The 21,007-nt window shown below is 46.0% G+C and overlaps 1 protein-coding gene across 1 annotated transcript in view; it reads right to left on the bottom strand.

Annotated features, from left to right (window-relative positions):
* Positions 1-21,007, bottom strand: part of LOC125443353 (tomoregulin-1-like) — a 64,054-nt gene that overhangs the window by 2,073 nt on the left and 40,974 nt on the right. Inside the window, exons 9-10 of the mRNA XM_048515377.1 lie at positions 18,752-18,875; positions 17,574-17,732 (exon numbers count right to left, since the gene is read on the bottom strand). Coding sequence (XP_048371334.1) covers positions 17,574-17,732; positions 18,752-18,875 — 283 coding nt within the window. The remainder of the gene's footprint in view (positions 1-17,573; positions 17,733-18,751; positions 18,876-21,007) is intronic.

Here is a 21,007-nt window from a genome sequence, read left to right as displayed (position 1 = left end):
ACATTGCTGAAATTCAATACCTGAGCCAGGTAAAATATCTTTTTCCTGGCACACCAGGCCATAAAGCTGGTTGTGCTTAACTGTCACCCTTAGAATGTTCGTGCAGCATGTCTGTGGCCTGAGGGGTTGGTATGCCCTTACAATGTTCGCGCAGATGGCCACAGATGAGCATTGAAAACAGTAAATAGGTAATACTGTTAGGTAATACGAGTGTAAGTGAAACACATACACACTTTGCCATGTGAGACGTCAGGTCGGCTTCCCCCGCTCACACACAGGTAACTTTCACTCTCTGTGCCTCACCCACACACAATACACATCCAGCTCATCCTCACACACCTCACTCTGCCCTCCCTCACATCCAACCACCACTTACCCACTTCCTCACCCATATTCGCCACAGCTCTCTTTCACTAAAAGCGAGCTGGAGTTTGCCTTTTTCTTCTAAGACAATCCATGGGGTGGGGGCGAACCAACACTACTGCCTCCGCTTCTTTTGCATGTGGCCCTTTACGAACCCAGGGAGCTGGCCTCAATCTGAGCGCCTCACCCCCCTGCCTCTGCTGCCTGACTGGGATAGCCTCCTTGCCCCAGTTCTGCCTTACCCAAGCCAGGACTGTGCGTGTCAACCAGCCTCATGGACAGAGGGATTCGCACTCTGGACAATTCCGTTGTGGAATGGAAAGAGTTACCTTATACTAAAAAAAAAGACAGAACCATATAACGATGTGAATTGAAAAGGGAAAGAGGGATTCCATTTGACTATCCCACAAGGCTATGCTGGGGATCTGTCAGGAGGCCTGTTATTATGGGGATTTTGGTATTGCTGCTTTCTGTATGCTGAGGGTGGAGGAATGGGTTAAATGCATTTCTAACTGACTTGCCACTGTCTTCTGTGTGATGTTATACTGTACCAGGTGCTGCTCAAGGTCAGTGCCTGGCTGTCTTTACCGTTATCTCTTTCACAGTTCCTTTTGGGCGCACTTTCCCAGGATTGGGGGGGGGGGGGTGCAGTCTGCTTTAACTACTGGGTTTTGCGCGGGCAAACCTAAGTTCTGGCATGACCAGAAAAGATCCTCAATACTCAATAAACTACTGTTCTTTTATATGAGTTTGTTTCAGTTTTTGGGATTCTGACAGGATCATTGGACCTGCATGGACATCTGTGTGGATTGCGGACTGTGATGAGAAGGACAATTGCCACAGCAATTGCCACAGCATGGCCGGGCCCCGCTAGTAATTTAATAAGATTCAAAACTTTCAGGTGTTTAGAATTATTTAGGCACTAGCAATAAAGCCTGTTGTGTGAGGGGGAAAAACAGGCACTAGAAAACTGTTTGCAAAGCTGGATCACAGCTTTGTGGGGGAGGGGGGAGCCAGTAGGGTGCCCGTAGAGATGCGAAGAATTCTCCCCATCTCCATAGGCACTCCCCCAGCTTGCAAAGCCATGATTCCAGCTTTGCAAAGAGGGGTGGGGAACCAGCAGGGTGCCTGTGAAGATGGGGAGAGTTTTCCATAGGCAACCCAACTTTTTTCTTCTGTTCTCCCCCTTTTCCTCTGCCTCTCACACTCCACCCTGCCACCCCTTCTCTTAATCTTCTCCTTCTGTCCCCCTGCCCCAGCTCTCTCTGCCTTCCCCACTGGTGAATATGGGAAATGCCATCCAGACACCGCTGAATTATGACAACTTTCAAGGCTAGAGACAGAGGTGGGTTGCCACTCCTTGCCTCTACACAGCAACCTTGGACTTCCTAGCTGGTCTTCCATCCAAATACTAACCAGAGTTGACCCTACTTAACTTCCCAGATATAACAAGATCAGACTATCCAGGCCAAGGCACCATCTGCCATGGGGAAGTCAAATCTCAAAGTTAACAGCCACAGGAACTAGAAGTGGCCCTCCAATATGAGAACAAACAAGACCTTCAGTGTCTTCACCACAGAGACCCATGAATCACACTCAACATATTTTAACAACTCACTCACTTAGCCAGAGATCCTCTCCCTAGTTGATCTGATACAGCTGGTACACTGTACCAAGCGAAGAGTAGAGACGGGGGGTAGGAGGGAAGGAACTGCTAGAAAGCAGCGGCCAAATTCTGGCAAAGTAAAGCTGGAGTCCTGGATATGGCTTCTTTAGAATCAGATGCATCAAAGAAGTTCACTCAACTCCCACCTGAGTAAGCGTGCACAAAAGGACACGTCTGATCCTCGCCATGTTCTGGAGTCGAAGGCCTGCCTCTGGTCCAATGAAAAAGCAACTCAGTGTTGCTGATTCCATAATTTGCAGGCAGCTTCACTGGACATGAGCAGTTGGGGTGTCAGCAAAACACTAAACAAAATGATGTTTTCCTCTTTTTCGCTGAATAGCTGGTTTGGACTGTACTCTTTCCATCCCATTCCTTTACATACTCTCCATTCTGTTCCCAGAAAATTCATTCTCCATACACTAGTACAGGACAAAACAACTGTTGGTTAATTACTCGTGAAAGGTCCTTCTTCTCTGAGCAGAACATATTTGGGTGATTCGCACTGCTTGCTAGGGAGGCAGAAATTAACATTCTTCTCCCTTCCTGCTTCCTGTGGAGACCACTCCCCTTTCCTTCAGTTCTGGGGCTCCAGTCAGCAGTTAAAAAACCAACTTGTAATACAACTTTAAGTATAAAACTACACAAACATCAACAACAATTGAGAATTGATAAAAGGGCATAAGGTTAGACAGCGTATGTAGGAAAATGTAAAAATATAGATATGGTACCTACTGGTAACGACATGGGAGGGGAAGATGTCCTCATTAGATAAGACAGGAAGGACCTTTCATGGGTTAGCAACCAACAGTTGTTTTATCTCAGAGTTCTAAGGACGTATTTGGGACCTCCCATAGTAGTTGTCCCCATTTGCTGGGTGGACCATTGTTGTCTGACTCTAATACGTGCTGCAGAACTTTTCTCTCAAACACCGCATTGACAGAACTGTTTGTGTTGATCTTGTAATATCTGATGAATGTGGAGACTGATGGCCAACTTGCCAACTTGCACATTTCCCCCATAGAAGCATTCTGTCTAAATGCAGCATTGGTAGCTGAGCTTCTTATTGAATGAGCAATAATCCCAGAGGGTGAATCAAGTTTTCAGCCTTGTATGCTTCCACTATGCAGTCTTTTAGGCATTTGCTGATGGAAAAATGAGAGATTCTGTTTCCTAGATTAGGTGGAGAAACTGCTCTGCTTGGCTTTCCTAATGTCTTGGGTCCTGATGATGAAAGCCTTGAGGACTCTTCTGATGTCACGTTTGTGCCAAATGACTTCCCTGGGGTGTTTTGGTTGAAGGCAGAATGAAGAACGGCATACTTCCTGTTGTCTATGAAAAGCATTATTCACCTTGAGAATCCATAGAACTATCTTGTGGAAAACACGTAAGGAAGATCTGAATGACGAGACTCTGACTTCTGAGATTCTCCTTGCTTAGGTGACAGCCACAAGAAAGATGGTCTTCATTCTGAGACATTTGAGTGGGATATCCAATATGGGTTGGAACGAATGTTTGGTGAGTGAATTCAACCCAATGCTCAGTTGCCAGGGAGGGAATGCTGGATGCATCCCTGCTTGAATCCTGTCTTGCAGAAATTCCAATAAGGCTGATATCGTCAGGTGTAAAGGTTTGACTTTCTTTTGCCCGCACCAGAAGACCTTCCAGGCCGAGCTATACATGCAGTTGGTGAAAGTCTTTCTGGCAGCTGGCATAGTTTCTATCACATCAGAGCTGAAGGAGTCAGATCTTGCAGGAGTTTCGGTTCAACTTTCATGTGGTCAAACATAATCACTGACTTCTGGTGGGTTTTCCGGGTTGTATGGCCGTGTTCCAGTAACTTTCTCCTGACGTTTTGCCTGCATCTGTGGCTGGCATCTTCAGAGATGTATCACAGAAGGAAGTCTGTTACTTAGTGGACACTGGACACAGTGTGTAACAGACTTCCCTCTGTGATACACCTCTGAAGATGCCAGCCACAATGCAGGTGAAACATTAAGGACAAGATCCACACAGATCCCACCAGAACCAGTTGAATCCAGCCGTGAAAGCCTTCAACAATACATACTCACTGAGGTTCTGGGTCCCAAATGGGTCCTATCTCTGGTGATAGGAAGTCTGCGAGTAGCAGACTGCTGGACTAGATGGACTCTGGTCTGATCCAGCAGGCTCTTTCTTATGTTCTTATGTAGCAGGGAAATGATTGACAGCTGTTGGAGCATAGACAACAACGATCAAAAGGGCCAAAAAGGAGCCAACAATATCACTGCTTCTGTCTGTTCCTGGATCTTTCAGAGCAGTTTGGGGATGACTGGTATCGAGGAAAATGCATACATCTGTCCTTTTGGCCAGTGTGTTGTCACAACATCTGTTGCCTCTGCTGCTGGACTGTGAAGCTGCGAGAAGAACTTGATGAGCTGAGTGTTCTCCTGGATGGTGAATAGATCCACTGATAGATCCCCATTCTGTCCAGTATCAGGTAGAGCACCTTCTTTTTCAATTGCCATTTGCCCTAGGAAATGGTTTGATGGCTTAACCAGTCTGCTTGGATATTGTTCACTCCCCTCATGTGTTCTGCTCAGATAGATAGTAGGTTCTGCCCTGCCCAATGAAGAATCATCAACGCTTCTCTGTGAAAGGCTGGAGACTTTGGCCATGATGGTAAGCTTTGGCTGCGATGTTGTTGGTACAAATCAAAATGTGAGACCTGTAGAGGGCCTTCTGAAACTGCAAAGTGCCAGGAGGATGGCTACGGGTTCCAATAGATTTATGGGTAATTTGGCCTCCTGAGCTGACCAAGTGCCTTACACGGGAATATTGTTCAGAGTCTCTCCCCAACCCAAAAGGCTGGAATCCATTACAAGTTTTTGGCAAGGCTGGATCAGATAGCACTTGTCCTGAGCCACATTCTCCATGCTGGTCCACCAGGCCAAGCTGACCATTACCTTTCTGGGGACTTGGATGGAGAAATTCTCCCCTCTGGATATCCACAGTTGAAAGGGTCTGAAGAGCTGCTGTAGACATCTCAAGTGCTGTCTCCCCCACCAAACTGCATCGAGGTTTGACATCACAAGCCCTATGATGATGGACACAGACTTGCTGCGAATAACTATAGTTGCCATGTCCTTAATTTTCTTGGCCTCTTTCTGTGTGACAAATAGATGGTTGATCTTAGTCTCTATTAGGGATCCCAGGTGTTCGATCCTCTGTGATGGTGTCACCAGACCCACTGACTCATTATCAAAGCACCTGTGGGACCATACGCATTTCAGCACCCTCTGGGAATTTTCTCTCGCTTTGGACTTTGAGTTGGACATCCAGGTCAGGTGATGAAGAAGCTGCAAGTCTCTACGTCGTGGAGAGAAACTCTGCTGTTAATAAACAGTTTAGCAGTGACTAAACTGTGCTAACCCTCCCAGGAATAAATGAGAGTGGAGCTAAATGAGTCTGCTGTAGCTGGAGGCTAGTCTGTAAACCATTTGGCACAAGAAATTGCTACCAAAGTGAGTAGAGGACAGTTGAGGAGAGGGCAGACAACAACTTGTAACACCAGAGGACCAGAAAGTTTCTGTAGTACTGACTTTCCTAGGAGAAGAACTTCAAATACAGTAAAGCTGAACTGGACTCTTGATTCCCAAGAATGAGGTAAACCTGTGATAGAATTTTCCCTACCCTAATGGAGGAAAGAAAAGAGAAGGGGATATTGAGCTGCACTAATTGCTTTAAGCGCAAACTCCTAAAGAAATACAGAGGTAAATCCCCCTGGAAGCAGAAAAGGAGCATTTTGAGACTCTTGAAATTAATGATTTTCTAAAATAAGGATATAGAAACTAAACAAAATAAGCTCTTAAAGAGGTAAAGAGACCTTTAAGAACATAAGCCAGCCATGCGAACGGCCCGGGGCTATACCGGGTTTGTTTATCCTGACTGCAACCCACTCAGAATTTGCTGTGTGGGAAGGGCCTAAGATCACTATAAACAGTAGTGGGGAAAGAGGGAAACTTTGTCTTGTTCCTTTCTGGATTTCAAAATTTTCTGTCAAATCCCCATTCACAATTAAACTTGCTTTTTGGTTAGTATATATTGATTTTATTGCTTAGAAATGTCCTTCAATATCCATATGGTTTAACACCTTGTCAGTAAATTTCCAGTTTATATTGTCAAATGCCTTCTCAGCAGCAAGGAAAATCATAGCTGTTGGCATATCTGAGAACAGCCAGTGCACCAGCCAGGGTGTGCGCCAGCACTGCCTGCATAGCTCAACAGATGGGAGCCGGGAGGGACACAAAACAAAAAAAGCAGCCGCATAATGCGCCTCACAGCCACAGCTGTTCACTTGGTCATGGCTGCAAAATGCGCTAAAACAAAAAAATCACAGAAATCGTGATTCTTGTAAAACCCAGGTTGGGGGGGACACGGAGCAGACTTGCTTTAAGAGCAGGATCCATGCAAGTTCCCTCCCACCTGGGTTTTATCCCGCCTTTAACCTGTGTTTATTGGCCCATGCGGAAAGAGTCCAAGAGGTATTAAACAGAAGAATAAGGGAAAATAACAAGATTAAGGGGGTCAAAGTAAAAAGTGTGGAATTTAAATTAAAGGCCTTTGTTGATGATCTATTTTTAAACAATGCAGTACAAAAGATAAATTTGCTGATTGATGAAATAACCTTGGGAAATTGGCTGGATTTAAGATAAATCAGAACAAAGATGATTACTAAAAATATGACTAAGAAGGATGAAGTGAAAATTCAGAAAGAATCAGGGATCAATATTACTACAGTAAGTAGATTAAATATTTAGGAACTGTACTAGAAAAAAAGAACTATGAAAGCATCTGGAAAGAAATTAAACGTGAATTAGGCAAGTGGCAGTTTAGTGACTGCTAAGTTGTTGGGCAGAACAGCCATAGTTAAAATGAATGTCCTCCCTAAAATATTATATTTATTTCAGAATGCCCCTACAGTGGTTACAAACAATCCATTCCAAACCTGGAAGAAAGAGATAAGCAAATCTATCTGGAAAGGGAAAAAAAACAGGATAAAACACCAATCGTTCACATGCTAAAGAAAGAGTGGGACTGGCTCTACCCGATTTACAATCTTATTACAAAGCTTGTGTAATGGTATGGATTAAGGAGTGGATAACACTTAGAAATAAAATTCTCCTTAAAACAGACTAACATTAAAGGCTGGCATAATTATTTATGGCCCCCCAAAAATAAGAGCAACAAAGAGTTCAAAAACTACCTCATAAGAAGAGCATGGACAAAATATAAAGTTCAATTTGATAGCAGCATTCCAATGTGGATATCCAGAACAGAGATCATATTAATAAAAGAGAATGGGGAAACCGGCTGAGGTGCCAAGAGATACTTGACAAAGTGAGTAAGGAAATTAAGGCACTTTCCGCACAGCAAAAGTAACAGGGGTTGCAGCCGGGATAGATGAGCCCGGTGCAGCCCACACCTCCATGCAGGTGGCCCCAGAGCCAACGCGACTTCGCACGGAGGTGTGTCTGTTGTGGTTGTCCCTGGCCCTCTCCGCTGCGTTGCAATGCAGTCAGCCACAGGCGACCCCCACAGCCATACCAACCTCTCTGAACATCTGTGCGTGGCTACACAGAAGAGGGGCAGGGAACAGAAAACAATAGAGTCGCATCCAAGTATTGCGCCTTCCACGTGGGGCCATTCATTCGGTGGCAGTTCCAACCCAGCCTTCCTAAAAAGAATTGCAGATAACGTGATTTTCGTTTAACCCAGGTTGGAGCAGATAAAGTGGGGCAGACCCGATGCAGGGGTCAGAACCATGCAAAGTCCCCCCCACACACACACACACAATGGTTTAAATCCATGGATGACCCACGTTTATTGGTCGGTGCGGAAAGGGCCTAAGTTAAAACCAAGAAATCAAATTAAAATGCGAGATAAGGAATGTCATTTGTTTACCTACCTTCAACTGTCAGAAATGTTTAAAGTAGATAAAGGTGCACAAGGCAAACTGAATTTGAAGAAGCACTACGTAATGACAATAAAAAGCTAACTGGAAAAATGTATAAATTGACACTCTCTTTAAAAACAGAGCAGGGCGCAAAATGTAGGGCACACTATAAAACCTGAGGAGTGGTCCAGACTGAGGAAGAAGTTAGATAAATTTACTTTAAGCACAGATTTAAAGAAAAAAATTTCAAAAAAATATTCCACAAATGGTATATCCCTTTCAAAGATTTCTAAGGACTGCTTACCCGTATGTTGGAAATGTAAAGAAGATACATTTTACCACATGGGGTGGCAGTGTAAGATAGTAAGCCAATGTTGGAGAGCCATACATGAGAATGTGCAAAAGATATTAAAGATGAGATCTGAAATGAGATCTGAAGTTTATTTATCAGGAATAACAGAGGAATATATGTCAAAGAGTAATTGTACCTTGTTTTTGTACCTGATCACAACAGCAAGAATTATTTTGGCCAGAAAATGGAATAAGCCAAAGGCACTGAATGTAGACGAGTGGATTGATAAAATCTGGTCTATTGTCGAACTAGACAAACTGACTTGCCTCCTACAAGTAGACTCATTAGAAACATTTCATGAAGTGCAGTTCCCAATGTGGTGTTGTGGTTAAGAGCAAGTGGATTCTAATCTGGAAAACTGGGTTTGATTCCCCACTCCTCCACCTGAGTGGCAGAGGCTTATCTGGTGAACCAGATGTGTTTCCGCACTCTTACCCTCCTGCTGGGCGACCTTTGGGCTGGTCACAGTTCTTCGGAACTCTCTCAGCCCCACCTACCTCACAAGGGGTCTGTTGTGGGGAGAGGGAGGGAAAGGAGCTTATAAGTCACCTTGAGTCTCCTTACAGGAGAGAGAGGTGTGCTATAAATCCAAAATCGTCTTCTCAAACTCTTCCTCTTCTAAGTATATGAATACTCTTATGAATATAGATACAGTAATATTATGAAGAGAAACCAGAATAAATATTGGGATTTAGGAGTGAAGATTATGAAAGCATTGTATATAAATAAGGAATGATGATTCTGAATTAGGTTAACAATTTATTCTTAATTAATGTTACTTATATTGGAAATCTATAATTAATCTATAGAAAGTTTGGAAGTACTTACAATGGCATAATGGAGACATTATATCACAGTAAATAATATAAGAATATGCATTCTTGGGGGGAAAATAGAGGGAAGTCGACGATGATAACCTGTTGATCTTTGTTTTGTTTTCTTCTCTCTTTTCCTTTATTTCTTTGTGTAACATTTCATGTATGTACTTGAGGCAATTTTTATGGAATTATATATATTGTAATTACTGAACATAATAGTTTCTTTTTCTAATTAAAAAAAGACTATTGGAGCTGAGCACAGCCTGAAGGGCGGAGCCTGACATTGAAAATGTCCTTGCTCCACACAGAATCACAGAAATCTCCAAGGATGATTGGAACATGTAAATAGACTTCTGTGAGAGTCTGTGGAGATCAGGAACTCCTCTAGTTGAAGGGGCTCCATGATGGATCTTAAGGTTTCCATTTGAAATGATGTAATTTCGCATGTTGGTTTAAGAATCTCAGGTTGGGGATTGCCCTCCGATTTTCTGAAAGCTTTGGAACAGTGAAAAAGATGGAACACACTTCTCCAGAAGAATTGTGGCATTGCTGTCAGTTTATCTTTGGATTCCACAAGGATATTCCTGAGAGCTTCCCCAAAAGGCTTGTCTCCCTGAAAAGGCTGTGTGGCTACCACTGTTTTTGAGTGATCGTCAACTCTGAGTCATAGCAGCATCTGGGGGCCACAGAGAAGATCAACGTGTCAAGTGCGGCATCAGAAATGAAGGCAACTGCCTTCCGTAAGCAATTGGCTCCCTCCAGGAGTCTGGCACTGACCTCAGCCAGTAGCGGCACCATCTTTTTTGCCCATACAGTGGACACTCTGGAAGCCGTACATGCTTAATCATCACGGAGGCTGCCTCGTGCACCTTCTTGTAGCATTGGTCAGCCCACCTATTGACTGCATCCTTGGTGTGTCCTTCCCTATCCTTGGTCACAAGGCCTGAAGACTGCAGGGCTGGAATGGGACCATCCACCACTGGCACCTGCAATAAATCATGAGCACGTTGGGGGCAGACTGCAGCTTTTTAATAAAGCTTGGGTGCTGGCATTTGGCCAAGGGCTTTTCCCATTCTGCTCTCATTTGGTTTTCAAAAAAACCTGGGAAGGAGGTTTCCTCTGCAGTAGTGCAAGGAAGAAACTGGGTGCCTCCTATGCTTAGATTTTGTCTTTTTCTTAGGCTGCTCAATTTCTTCCTGAGCGTCCTTTAGCCAAAGGGCAGCCAGGGTTTTAGACAGTAGATATTGGAAATCTTCCTCTTTGCAACATCTCTCTCTCCGTTATTTCTTATCACTCTCCAGAAGAAGCAGGGGAGTGGGCATGATGGAACGAAAAAGGTTCAGATATAGAGGGAGATGAATGAAGAAAAAATAGTAAGTAGTAAAAAATGAAATACAGTAGATAAACAGGCAGCACAGGAACATGACGTCCGCTCTCCCTGTAGGCAGGAAAAGAAACTGAAAAAGAGGAGGGTGATCTCCACTGGAAGCAGAAAAATTCTAATTCGGGCCTCCCTCGCAAGCAGTGAAAATTGCCCAAAGATTTCCTCAGAGTTCAGAGAGAGAACAGGAGCCAGCCGATGCAAACATACATTGGACATTTTGACTCAACTCGCTACCAGTTTGTTTCCAAGTTCAATTCACATTCTTTGCCGGGGAACCCCCCTTCTGAAGGCTCCTCTCCTTCCCTGGGTCAACTACGGTCTCCAGGCTGCCACCTGCTGGCTGTTCCTCCACTCAGGGTGGCCTACGTGGAGCTGGACAGAGTCTCACCCTTTTCAATTGCAGGTCCCCAAGAAGACGTGGGGACCCTCCTCACTGCAGAGCTGTAGGAGGCAACACAAGCCTTGCTAGTTTCAGAGGGCTTTTGATGGACCATGAAGAGCAGGCATCTGGGGGAGGGATATTTGGGATCTTTTTTAAAAAAACTGAAATGTTGAAATGACTACTGTAAACCACTTTGTGCCATGAAGAAATATGGGATATAACTTGGGTGCTGTGTGGTTTCCAGGCTGTATGGCCGTGTTCTAGCAGCATTCTCTCCTGACGTTTCGCCTGCATCTGTGGCTGGCATCTTCAGAGGATCTGATGTTGGGAAAGCAAGTGGAGTATATATACCTGTTGGAGTGTCCAGGGTGGGTGGGGAAACCTTGTCTGTGAGTAACAAAGGCGGCAACCAGGTCAATAGTTGAGGGCATCTGAATAGAAGTATGAGTAACAATGAAGACTATAACAATGAAGACCAGTGACCTTGCTATCTCCTGTGTTACTCCCAGGCTATAGTCTTCATTGTTACTCATACTTCTATTCAGATGCCCTCAACTATTGACCTGGTTGCCGCCTTTGTTACTCACAGACAAGGTTTCCCCACCCACCCTGGACACTCCAACAGGTATATATACTCCACTTGCTTTCCCAACATCAGATCCTCTGAAGATGCCAGCCACAGATGCAGGCGAAACGTCAGGAGAGAATGCTGCTAGAACACGGCCATACAGCCCGGAAACCACACAGCACCCAAGTGATTCTGGCAGTGAAAGCCTTCGACAATACATGGGATATAACTATTTTCATAAATGGAAATAAGGAACAGTGAGCTCCAACAGCTTCCTCAGCAACACAGATTCCTACTGGTGTATCCACCACACCTCACCCTGAATAACTATGATATGACTGTGTTGATTTTGGTAACTGGGAAGGCAATTGGCCAGTTGTTGCTATTGGCATGGTATAAGGCATTATACAGCCAAGGGTGGAAAATGCTCCCCCCCCTCCCCAATGTAAAAATAGCAATGCCAACATGAGCACAACACTCTCTATTAATTCAGCAAGACCTTTTGTTGTGAAATGTCACCTCAAGGTACAAACAAGAGTGATTATTTCAGCAGCGGTTACTGTCTGATTGGTTACTGTCTGATTTATGGCTTTGGTCTAGAAGACCGCACAGCCCATATCAGGAAGCAATAAAGGAGTACTATAGAACAAACCACTTGGAGCAGGGAATGTTTTAAATTCATTGGCATTGCAAGATTGATGACATCACTTCTGGGGAAACCCTGGAAGTGATGGCAGTAGCTTTAGGAATCACCAGAAACTCAATGGTTTACCATAGACTTTCCAGCAATTCCTAAAGCTACCACCATGCATGAAGGGCAGCCGTCTGAGATGTTCGGTCCTGAATTGGCCTCCGGTGTCACTTCATTTCCTGAAATAACCGGTGTGCCTAAAAAGTATTGGGATCTAGCCAAAGTATTTGAGGAACGAGAGTGCGATCAGTTGTTCACCCCCCCCCCCCCAAGACACTGACTGTAAGATTGAATTGATCCCTGGGGCCTTTAATTAAAGATATTTTGGATGCGCTAGGTTCCGGACGGATTTTTACCAAGTTGGATTTAAGAAAAGCTTATTACAGAGTCCACATTGCTGATGGTTATGAATATTTGACTGCCTTCAATACCAAATTCGGACAGTTTGAATATCTTGTAATGCCCTTCGGGTTACACAGAGCCCCCGGGGCTTTCATGTCTTTGATCAATGAAGTGTTACAGGACTTGCTGTTTAAAGGTGTTGTGGTGTATTTGGATGACGTCCTCATTTATTCGTGCAATGAACAGGACCATGTAGAAATGGTTCAAACTGTTCTGCAGAGACTTTTGGATAATTCCTTATTTGTGAAATTGTCGAAATGTGCCTTTCATCAGGATAAATTGGATTTTTGGGGGTACCGTGTGTCGGCTGCGGGTTTGGAAATGGATCCTGCTAAAGTAGTGAATTGGCCCATTCCCACCACATGTAAGGAACTCCAGTCGTTCCTAGGCTTTGCAAAATCTATCGTGATTTTATCCCACAATTTGCCCAGCTGGCTTTGCCATTGACTGACTTGTTACGTACGAAAGGCAAAAAGCCACAGGCAGCTAAACCGGGGGGCCCCCTTAATTGGACCACCGACTGTCAGCATGCTTTCCAACATTTGAAGAGCGCATTTGAAGAGCGCATTTACCTATTTTGGTCCATCCCAACCCCGATCTACCATTTGTGGTGCATGCTGATGCCTCTGATAAAGCTCTTGGAGCAGCTCTTCTACAGAAGGGGTCCGATGGAAAGCTATCTCCGTGCGCTTATCTGTCCAAGAAATTCTCCGGCCCAGAATTGAACTGGACTGTAGGTGATAAGGAGACTGCGGCCATTAAACAGGCGCTCAGTACTTGATGACATTGGCTTGAGGGGGCTGCCCGTCCTTTTCAAGTGTGGTCCAATCATAAAAATCTTTCAGCCCTGTCCACTCCAGGAAAAATGTTGGCCAAGCAACTCCGCTGGGCTGATTTTTTCTCCTGTTTCCAATTTACAGTGCATTTTTTCCCGGGTAAAACCAACCGTTCAGCAGACGGCCTCTCCTGCCTCCCTTCGAGGGTGGAGGCTTCTTTATGTGCCATTCCACGTACTGTTCTTACTCCAGCGCAATTGAGTCTGGCTGTTACCTGCGCTCAAACCCCCACGCAGTCTGAGCCGCCCCTTGTTCCACCTCCCCCCTCTGCTTCGTCTGTTTTTCCCAATTATGCCTCGCCCTTCCTGCAGGACTTCCTTCAGACAGGGAGGAGTCCCATCTCTTCGGAAGAGGGAGGGGCGTCTCTGCAGTTGCGGGACGGGTTATGGCGGAAAGGGGACTGTTTATATGTGCCTCCGCACCTTTGGAAGTCGGTGATTTATGCTTGCCATGATGCTAAATCTGTGGGACATTTCGGTTTTCTGAAAACGTTGCATCTGTTACGTTGCCAATTCTGGTGACGAACTATGCGCGAAGACATTGAGAACTATGTTAGGGGTTGCCCTGTTTGTGCTGAAGCTAAATCCATTCCAGGAAAAAATCCCATGGACTTTTGCAACCTATTCCTCCGGCCGATCGTCCATGGCAGGTCATTTCCATGGATTTTATAACTAATCTTCCGGAGAGCCAGGGCAACACGGTTTTATGAGTGGTGGTTGATCTGTTTTCCAAACAAGCCCATTTTATACCCTGTTCCACCATTCCGTCTGCACCCAAGCTGGCAAAACTGTTTATTCAGCATATTTATAGGCTGCATTCCACCCCAGCTAAAATAATTTCGGACAGAGATCCTCACTTTGTCTCAAAGTTTTGGAAGGCATTTCTGACCCTCTTGGGGGTGGAATCTGCCTTATCTTCTTCGTATCACGTGCAATCTGATGGACAATCAGAACGGACCAACCAGGCGTTAGAGAAGTACCTCTGTTGTTACACTAATTATCATCAGGACAATTGGGCTGAGTTGCTGCCTTTTGCGGAATATGCTTACAATAATGCGATTCACAGCAGCACTCCGAAAACCCCATTTGAGGTTGTTTCTGGCCATTCTGCCCAGTCGTTCCCGTTTCTGAAGTTGGACCCAGTGCAGCCCCCTGAACTTGATAAATGGATTCAGACTATTGTTAAGGGCTGGGAGCCTATCATGGATGCTTTACGTAAGGCCCAGGAGTCGCAGAAAGTCCAGGCTGATAAACACCGCCAGTCGTTACCCTTGCGTGTGGATGATTGGGTGTATCTTTTCACTAAAAATCTGTGGGACGTTCATAAGTACACCAAACTTGGAAAGAAGTTTATTGGTCCTTTTATGGAGAGGGGGGCGACCTCTGCCCCTGCAGCTCTACAGCACTGTTTGGAGTCGGTTGCTGGTTGGTTGAGGCAGAGTAGGTTAAAACTCAATCCGGCAAAGACGGAGGTCCTCTGGCTGGGCCGGGGGGAGAGACCAAGGGACTTCCAGCCGCCTATATTGGAGGGGGTCGTTCTGGCCCCGACATCCCTGGCTCGTAGCCTGGGGGTCCGCCTGGACTCTGCCTTGTCAATGGAGAGCCAGGTGGCCCATGTTACCCAGGTTGCGTTCTTTCACCTTCGCCAGGCACGGCGGTTGGCTCCCTACCTCTCCCGGTCCGACCTGGCCACTGTGATCCATGCGACAGTCACCTCGAGGTTAGATTACTGTAACTCGCTTTACGCGGGCCTTCCCTTGCGATTGATCCGGAAGCTGAAGCTGGTCCAGAACACAGCGGCACGGCTTTTGACAGGTGGTGATTACTCAGACCATATCACCCCTGTGCTATGCCGTCTGCACTGGCTCCCAGTGGAGTTCCGGATCGTCTTCAAGGTGCTGGTAATAACCTTTAAGGCCTTACGCGGCATGGGGCCCTCATATCTACGGGACCGCGTCACCCCTTATGTCCCACATAGGCCACTGCGCTCAGCAGTGGCGGAATTGCTGGTGACTCCTAGCCCCGCGTCAATGCGGTTGGCCTCGGCCCTGGCCCCTGCCTGGTGGAATGCTTTACCTCCATCAGTCCGGGCCCTGCGGGACCTTGGCGAGTTCCGCAGGGCCTGTAAGACAGAATTATTCCACCGGGCTTTCGGAGAGGCTGGCCGCGGTTTTACTGCCCCCCATTGAGATCCTGCCGTTTTTCATTTCCATCCTTGTCATCTTGGCTGGGCCTGCTGCGATTCCATCTGGGCCCACCTGTTCCTCCCTTCCTTTTCCCTTTTTTCTTTTATTTTTCTTTCTTTATTTTTTCCTTGCTTTTAGCCTTAGGCGGGGCGCCTGTTTGAACTGTTTTAAGCTGTTTGAATTCCTTGGATTGTTTAAATTATATGTATTTGCTGCCGGAGTTTTAATGTTTAATATTATTATTATTATGTCATTGAGTTGCTGTTGATAACAGCCATGTTGTTGAGCCGCCTCGAGCCCTTCGGGGAAGAGGCGGCCTAGAAATCTAAAATATAAATAAAATAAATAAAAATAGAATTGTACAGGTTATTCATACTGTGACTGCTAAGTTGGACTTGCCTAAATCACTGAGCAATATTCATCCTGTTTTTCATTCCAGCTTGCTCAAATGGGCTCCAGATTTCGATGCCTGGAATGGCCCCCCGGAATGCCCTCCTCCAGTTCTGATTGATGGACAGAAGCATTACGAAATAGACGCTATCCTAGATTCCCGCTGGCATCGCAAACGCTTACAATATCTTGTTTCTTGGGTGGGGTTTCCTACTGGTCATGATCAGTGGGTCTATGCTACCGATGTACACACCCCTATTCTGGGTACTGCTTTTCCTGACAAACCGGGGGGAGGAGATTCTTAGGGGAGGTGGAATGTCAGGATGATGTTGGTGTGTGCCTTGTCCTTGGTTTCTTCCCACCTGTTGGCTCTGGCTGTGTGCCTAGGCTGGGGGATTCCGACTGAGTATTATCTCTGCTTGACTGTGTGAAACTATTCTTTGTTTATCTTTTTTATGGCGGGAAGGAGGTTTGCTACTATATTAAACTGCTATCAAAGTTCTGAAGCTTCAGAACTCGCATTGCTTGTTTTCGACTATGAATGCCAATACAATAAAGAACTGTTAAAAGGTTACTTTTGTCTGGACTTTCCAAGTTCGTTACACCCGCCTGGTGAAAGGCAAGTTGCATCACAAAGTCGCCAACATCCTGGACTCCTGGCTTCACCACAGCTGCCTCCAGTATCCAGTGGCATGGACTAACTTGCCTCCTGGTTTCAATGAATGGGTCCATCACTCTCATGTGCGCGCCCCTCATTTAATAAAGGCATTCCACAAAGTGCGCCCCACTGGCCAGGGGGAATGGGCCTTAAGGGGATCAGAATGTTAGACCTGCGCCATTCTCGGCCTGGCAGCTTGCACATCTGCACCAAGGCCACTGACGGCCCAGCCATTATTGCCTGAGGCAAATAAGGTTTCCCCCTGCTCGCATGTAACGGTCAATAGAGCTTAAACATTCACTCTTATCTGCCTTTCCCCCAAAAGAGTGAACCGCCTTTCCTAAACAATGATTCTGTTCCCACTGTCCTTTGTAATGCTGATATTATGGGAATGCAAGGGTAGGGGGATTATGGGTTGAACCATTCTGTAATTTACAAGTATATACCAGAGGCCAGAGAGCCAAACTTTAGTTTCGGCTATCTGAGCCTTGGGCTGACACAGTTTCAATAAAGCTTTTGAAACCTTCTTGAGTCTCGTTTGATGACCGGAGTAACAGACCCTAACAGAGTTAAAGCCACAACAACTTGTCTATAACAACAAAAATTGAATTTGCTTAAGCCTATCTGTTGAGTTCATGGCCTTGGTGGCACCTGACTTACATATCTTCTGTCTCACAACTCACACTGTTGGCCACTCTTGCATGCTAGTTCTTAGTTTCACGAGTTCTTTCATATCTAATGTAGGACCTTTTTAAAACAAGCACATCCCAAACCTTCACATCCCATAATTGCACCATGAAGCCCCCACTGCAAACCACATGCAAACCACAGGAATTTGGATGCTGAAGAGGAAAAGCACCAAAGGGTTTCTACAGTAATATGAATGAACTCAAAGCAGAAACCATTGGCAAAGGCATCTACCGGAACAGCCTTCCCAGCAACTTACCGGGTTATGCACATTACAATGGCAACAATGATGGCAATTTGGACAGCTCCAATAATTGCAGCAATGAGGACATGTGTCAGCTTTTGCCGACTAGGGACAACATAAAGTATGCTAAAGTCCGCCTTGTCACAATGTGGTCCTGTGTATCCAGATTCACACCTGGAAGAGAAGAAGAAAAATTCCTGGAAACAGGAGTCTTCTCAACATTTTACTAACTGAGTTTCAGTACTGCAGTGAAATTGCAACACAAGATTCAAGTCAACAATGACCATCAATGCAACAGCAGGTGAAAACACCCTACACTTTTCAAATGATGTTTTATGGTGTCCTGCGCACGGGGCGGGGTCCCAGCCGGGACCCCTGTTGCCAACCCACCTTCCCCTGCCCGGATGCTAGAACTTCCGGCCTCACTCCCGTTCTCCGGGGAGTGGCTGGACTGGGACAGCCGCTTTAGCCACAGGATGCCCCGGCTGTCCACAGCTGGCCCAGAGTTCGCAGAATTCTGGGCAAGGAGAGCAGGGAAGCCTCCCTGCTAGCCCTTGGGCTGTTAGTTTCTCCCTTCCCTTCTGTTTCGCCCCCCTGGGGCGGTCCGTCGCTCCCCCTCCTCCTCTGGACCTTCCCCCCTGCCTCCTTCTCTCCCGCCTTAGGTCTTTCTCCTGTCCCCCGCAGTCCTCGCCTTCCACACAATCACACCCACCCTCCTTCCCTCCTTCCCGTTCTCTCTCTTCCCTCTTCTGTCCGACTTCCCATCTTTTATCTGCTCCCTCATTGGCCGGGGGGTTGAAAAGCCCTCCCCTCTTCCTCCACAGTCTTCGCTGCCGCCCGTCGTCAGCCCAACAGGGCTCAGTGGTTCCTGCCCGTCCGGCACGGCCCTTCCCTGGCTGCTGCGGCACCTGGGCTTGTTGACGCCTCGTTCCTCGGCCGGAGGAGCAGCGCGTCCTTTCCAGCCGGCCGGGCCTTGCACGGGCCCAACGACGCAGCGACGGGTCTCCCCGACTCTGGCGGCGTCCTGCGTTGCCGGGGGATCCGCCGGTCGCACTGCTGCGGGGGTCGGAGCTCCAGCCGGGCCATCCACCGGGCACGGGACGGGGAGCCCAGCTGCCGCAGGGGTCGGGGCTACGGCCGGGGAGGGGATTGGGGCTACCCCCGCCCCCAGACATATGGGTTCACCAACTTACCGGCAGGAAGCTTTCTGGGTAGAATAAATGAATTCACATTTCCCATGGATGCAATAGCCATTGAAGCTTTCAGAGCAAGGAATGTGGTTTCCAATATAGATGTCTTCTCTTTGATCACTGGCATCTTTTGTATAAAAGAACGGCAAAGGGCAAAATTAGCATTTTTTGCACACACAAATGCATATTGTTCTGAAAAACAGTGTCTTTCTTCATAAGAAAAAAAATGCCGAGTTCTAGATTAATACCCTCCAAAAACAAACCAGTATTATAAGACTAGATGAGAAATATTACAGAGTTTGCAAACCTCTACATTAATACACACATCAGTCTGAAAACCCTAGCTAGGATCCTAGGCAATGCAAGTGGAACTATGCTGCATAATCAGAAACTGTCCCCTTCTCCATCCTGTTACAGTCTTCTCTGCTCCCTGAAATTATGCCCCACCCCAGGAACACTACAGGGTCAGGGTGGGGCTGCAGTGAGAGGGAAGAACTGGCACAAATCATCGTCCCCTCTTCCACAAGCAGAAGTTACAATGTCATTGTAACTTTGTTTTCTCCATTTAATCTCCCTAAGATTGAAGACCCAGGCTTTGTATCATCCAGCGGCAGTCAAAGAAATATAAAAGACAACACAGACATTAAAACTTAATACAAATCAAGGGCCTGACATTTCATCAGTCGCGTTTTAGAAAAATTTGCTCTGAAGCTGGCAAGTTAGTTAGCTGCAGTCTTGATTATTTATGACTCCACACCATTCCACTTTTGTGAATAATAATAATAATAATATTAATTCTGAAACCTAATAAAAATATATAACAGCAAGTCAAATTATTTTGTTTAGGAAAGGTGTTTGACTATCCTGAATGGAAACATAGTATTTCAGTATCGGAACAAACTGCTCCCTGCGCAAACTGTCAAGTTAAAAGCAGTTTGCAGGGCACCTTGCACAAGGATCTTGCAAAATGATATGAAACCCCTCCCCCACTTTTAAATTTATCCACTGAAATAGCGCCTCCAGTTGTCCTCATATGACATCCTGCAGGATCCAAATCAGATATCTGGCCAATACTTTGTAACATTCCATTCTCCAGCCCAAAAGAGCTGATTGGTGATACGAAGGGCTGGAGGTCCCTGTCAACTAGGCAGGCTGGGAAAAAACAAACAGCAGTATTAAAGGTGAATGTGTGCCACCCATTTTGACCCTACTTTTGTCTCTTCTCATTGCAAAAGTAGACCAGTTTGCAAATAATGTGCAAACTAACTCCAGGAATAGGATTGCAGAGATTAAAAGAAGTACAGTAAAGTTTAAAAAAATTAATTGTGCATGATGTGGAGGATAAAAAGAATACTTCAAAATAACTCAAAAACAACCTGAAAAAGGCTCACAATTCTGGCTCCAAAGCTCCTGCTGGCATAATGTTGCCTTTTGAAAGGCTTTCCCCTGTTTTGTTTCTGGTAGTCAATTTGAAAATAGATGCTATTCACGTTCCTTTTAAATCCTGGTCAGATTAAAACAAGCAAATAAAAATAGGGAATAGAAACCATTTCCTACAGGATTGGAATCCAATCACACCAGCCCAAGGAGCCAACAGAGAAACAAGCGTGAGAAGGCAGGTCTCCCTTGCGCTCTCCTTTCCCATCAACACCCTGTAACTCCTGAAAAGATAATGAAATGGGTCAGGGGACCTCCATGACATGGAGCAAGGCAGTGAGCAGGGGAAATCGGGCAAAACTAATCTTTCCTCTAGGCATGAAGGAGCAATGAGGCCTTTTGTTCAAGAAAATCCTCAGCTTTTGGAGGTCACAGGGAAGAAAAGGGTGGAGAAAATCCTCTGCTGCAAATTCCTTGTGCTGACGGTGCATAGGACCCAGTCCACTGGCGTAATGCCCATTGGGCAAGGTGGGCAGCTGCCCAGGGCATCACCTTGTGGGGGGGATCAAAATGCTGGGTTCGTTTTTGGGTATTTTAGTGGTTTTCCATTTTTGGCCTGCAGGGGGCGCCGTTTTTAGGCTAGCTGCTCCAAAATTTCAGCGTATCATCAGGTGACTGTCCTTATGGTACCCCCCAAGTTTGGTGAGGTTTGGTTCAGGGAGTCCAAAGTTATGGACTCCCAAAGGGGGTGCCCCTATCCCCCATTGTTTCCAATGACAGCTAATAGGAGATAGAGGCTACAGATTTGAGGGTCCATAACTTTGGCCCCCCTGAACCAAACTGCACCAAACCTGGGGGGTATCATTAGGGCAGTCTCCTGAT

This window comes from Sphaerodactylus townsendi, linkage group LG14 (assembly GCF_021028975.2).
Source record: "Sphaerodactylus townsendi isolate TG3544 linkage group LG14, MPM_Stown_v2.3, whole genome shotgun sequence".
Classification (NCBI taxonomy): Eukaryota; Metazoa; Chordata; class Lepidosauria; order Squamata; family Sphaerodactylidae; genus Sphaerodactylus; species Sphaerodactylus townsendi.
The sequence above is the reverse complement of the archived record's forward strand: the minus strand, read 5'-3'. Positions and strand labels throughout refer to the sequence as shown.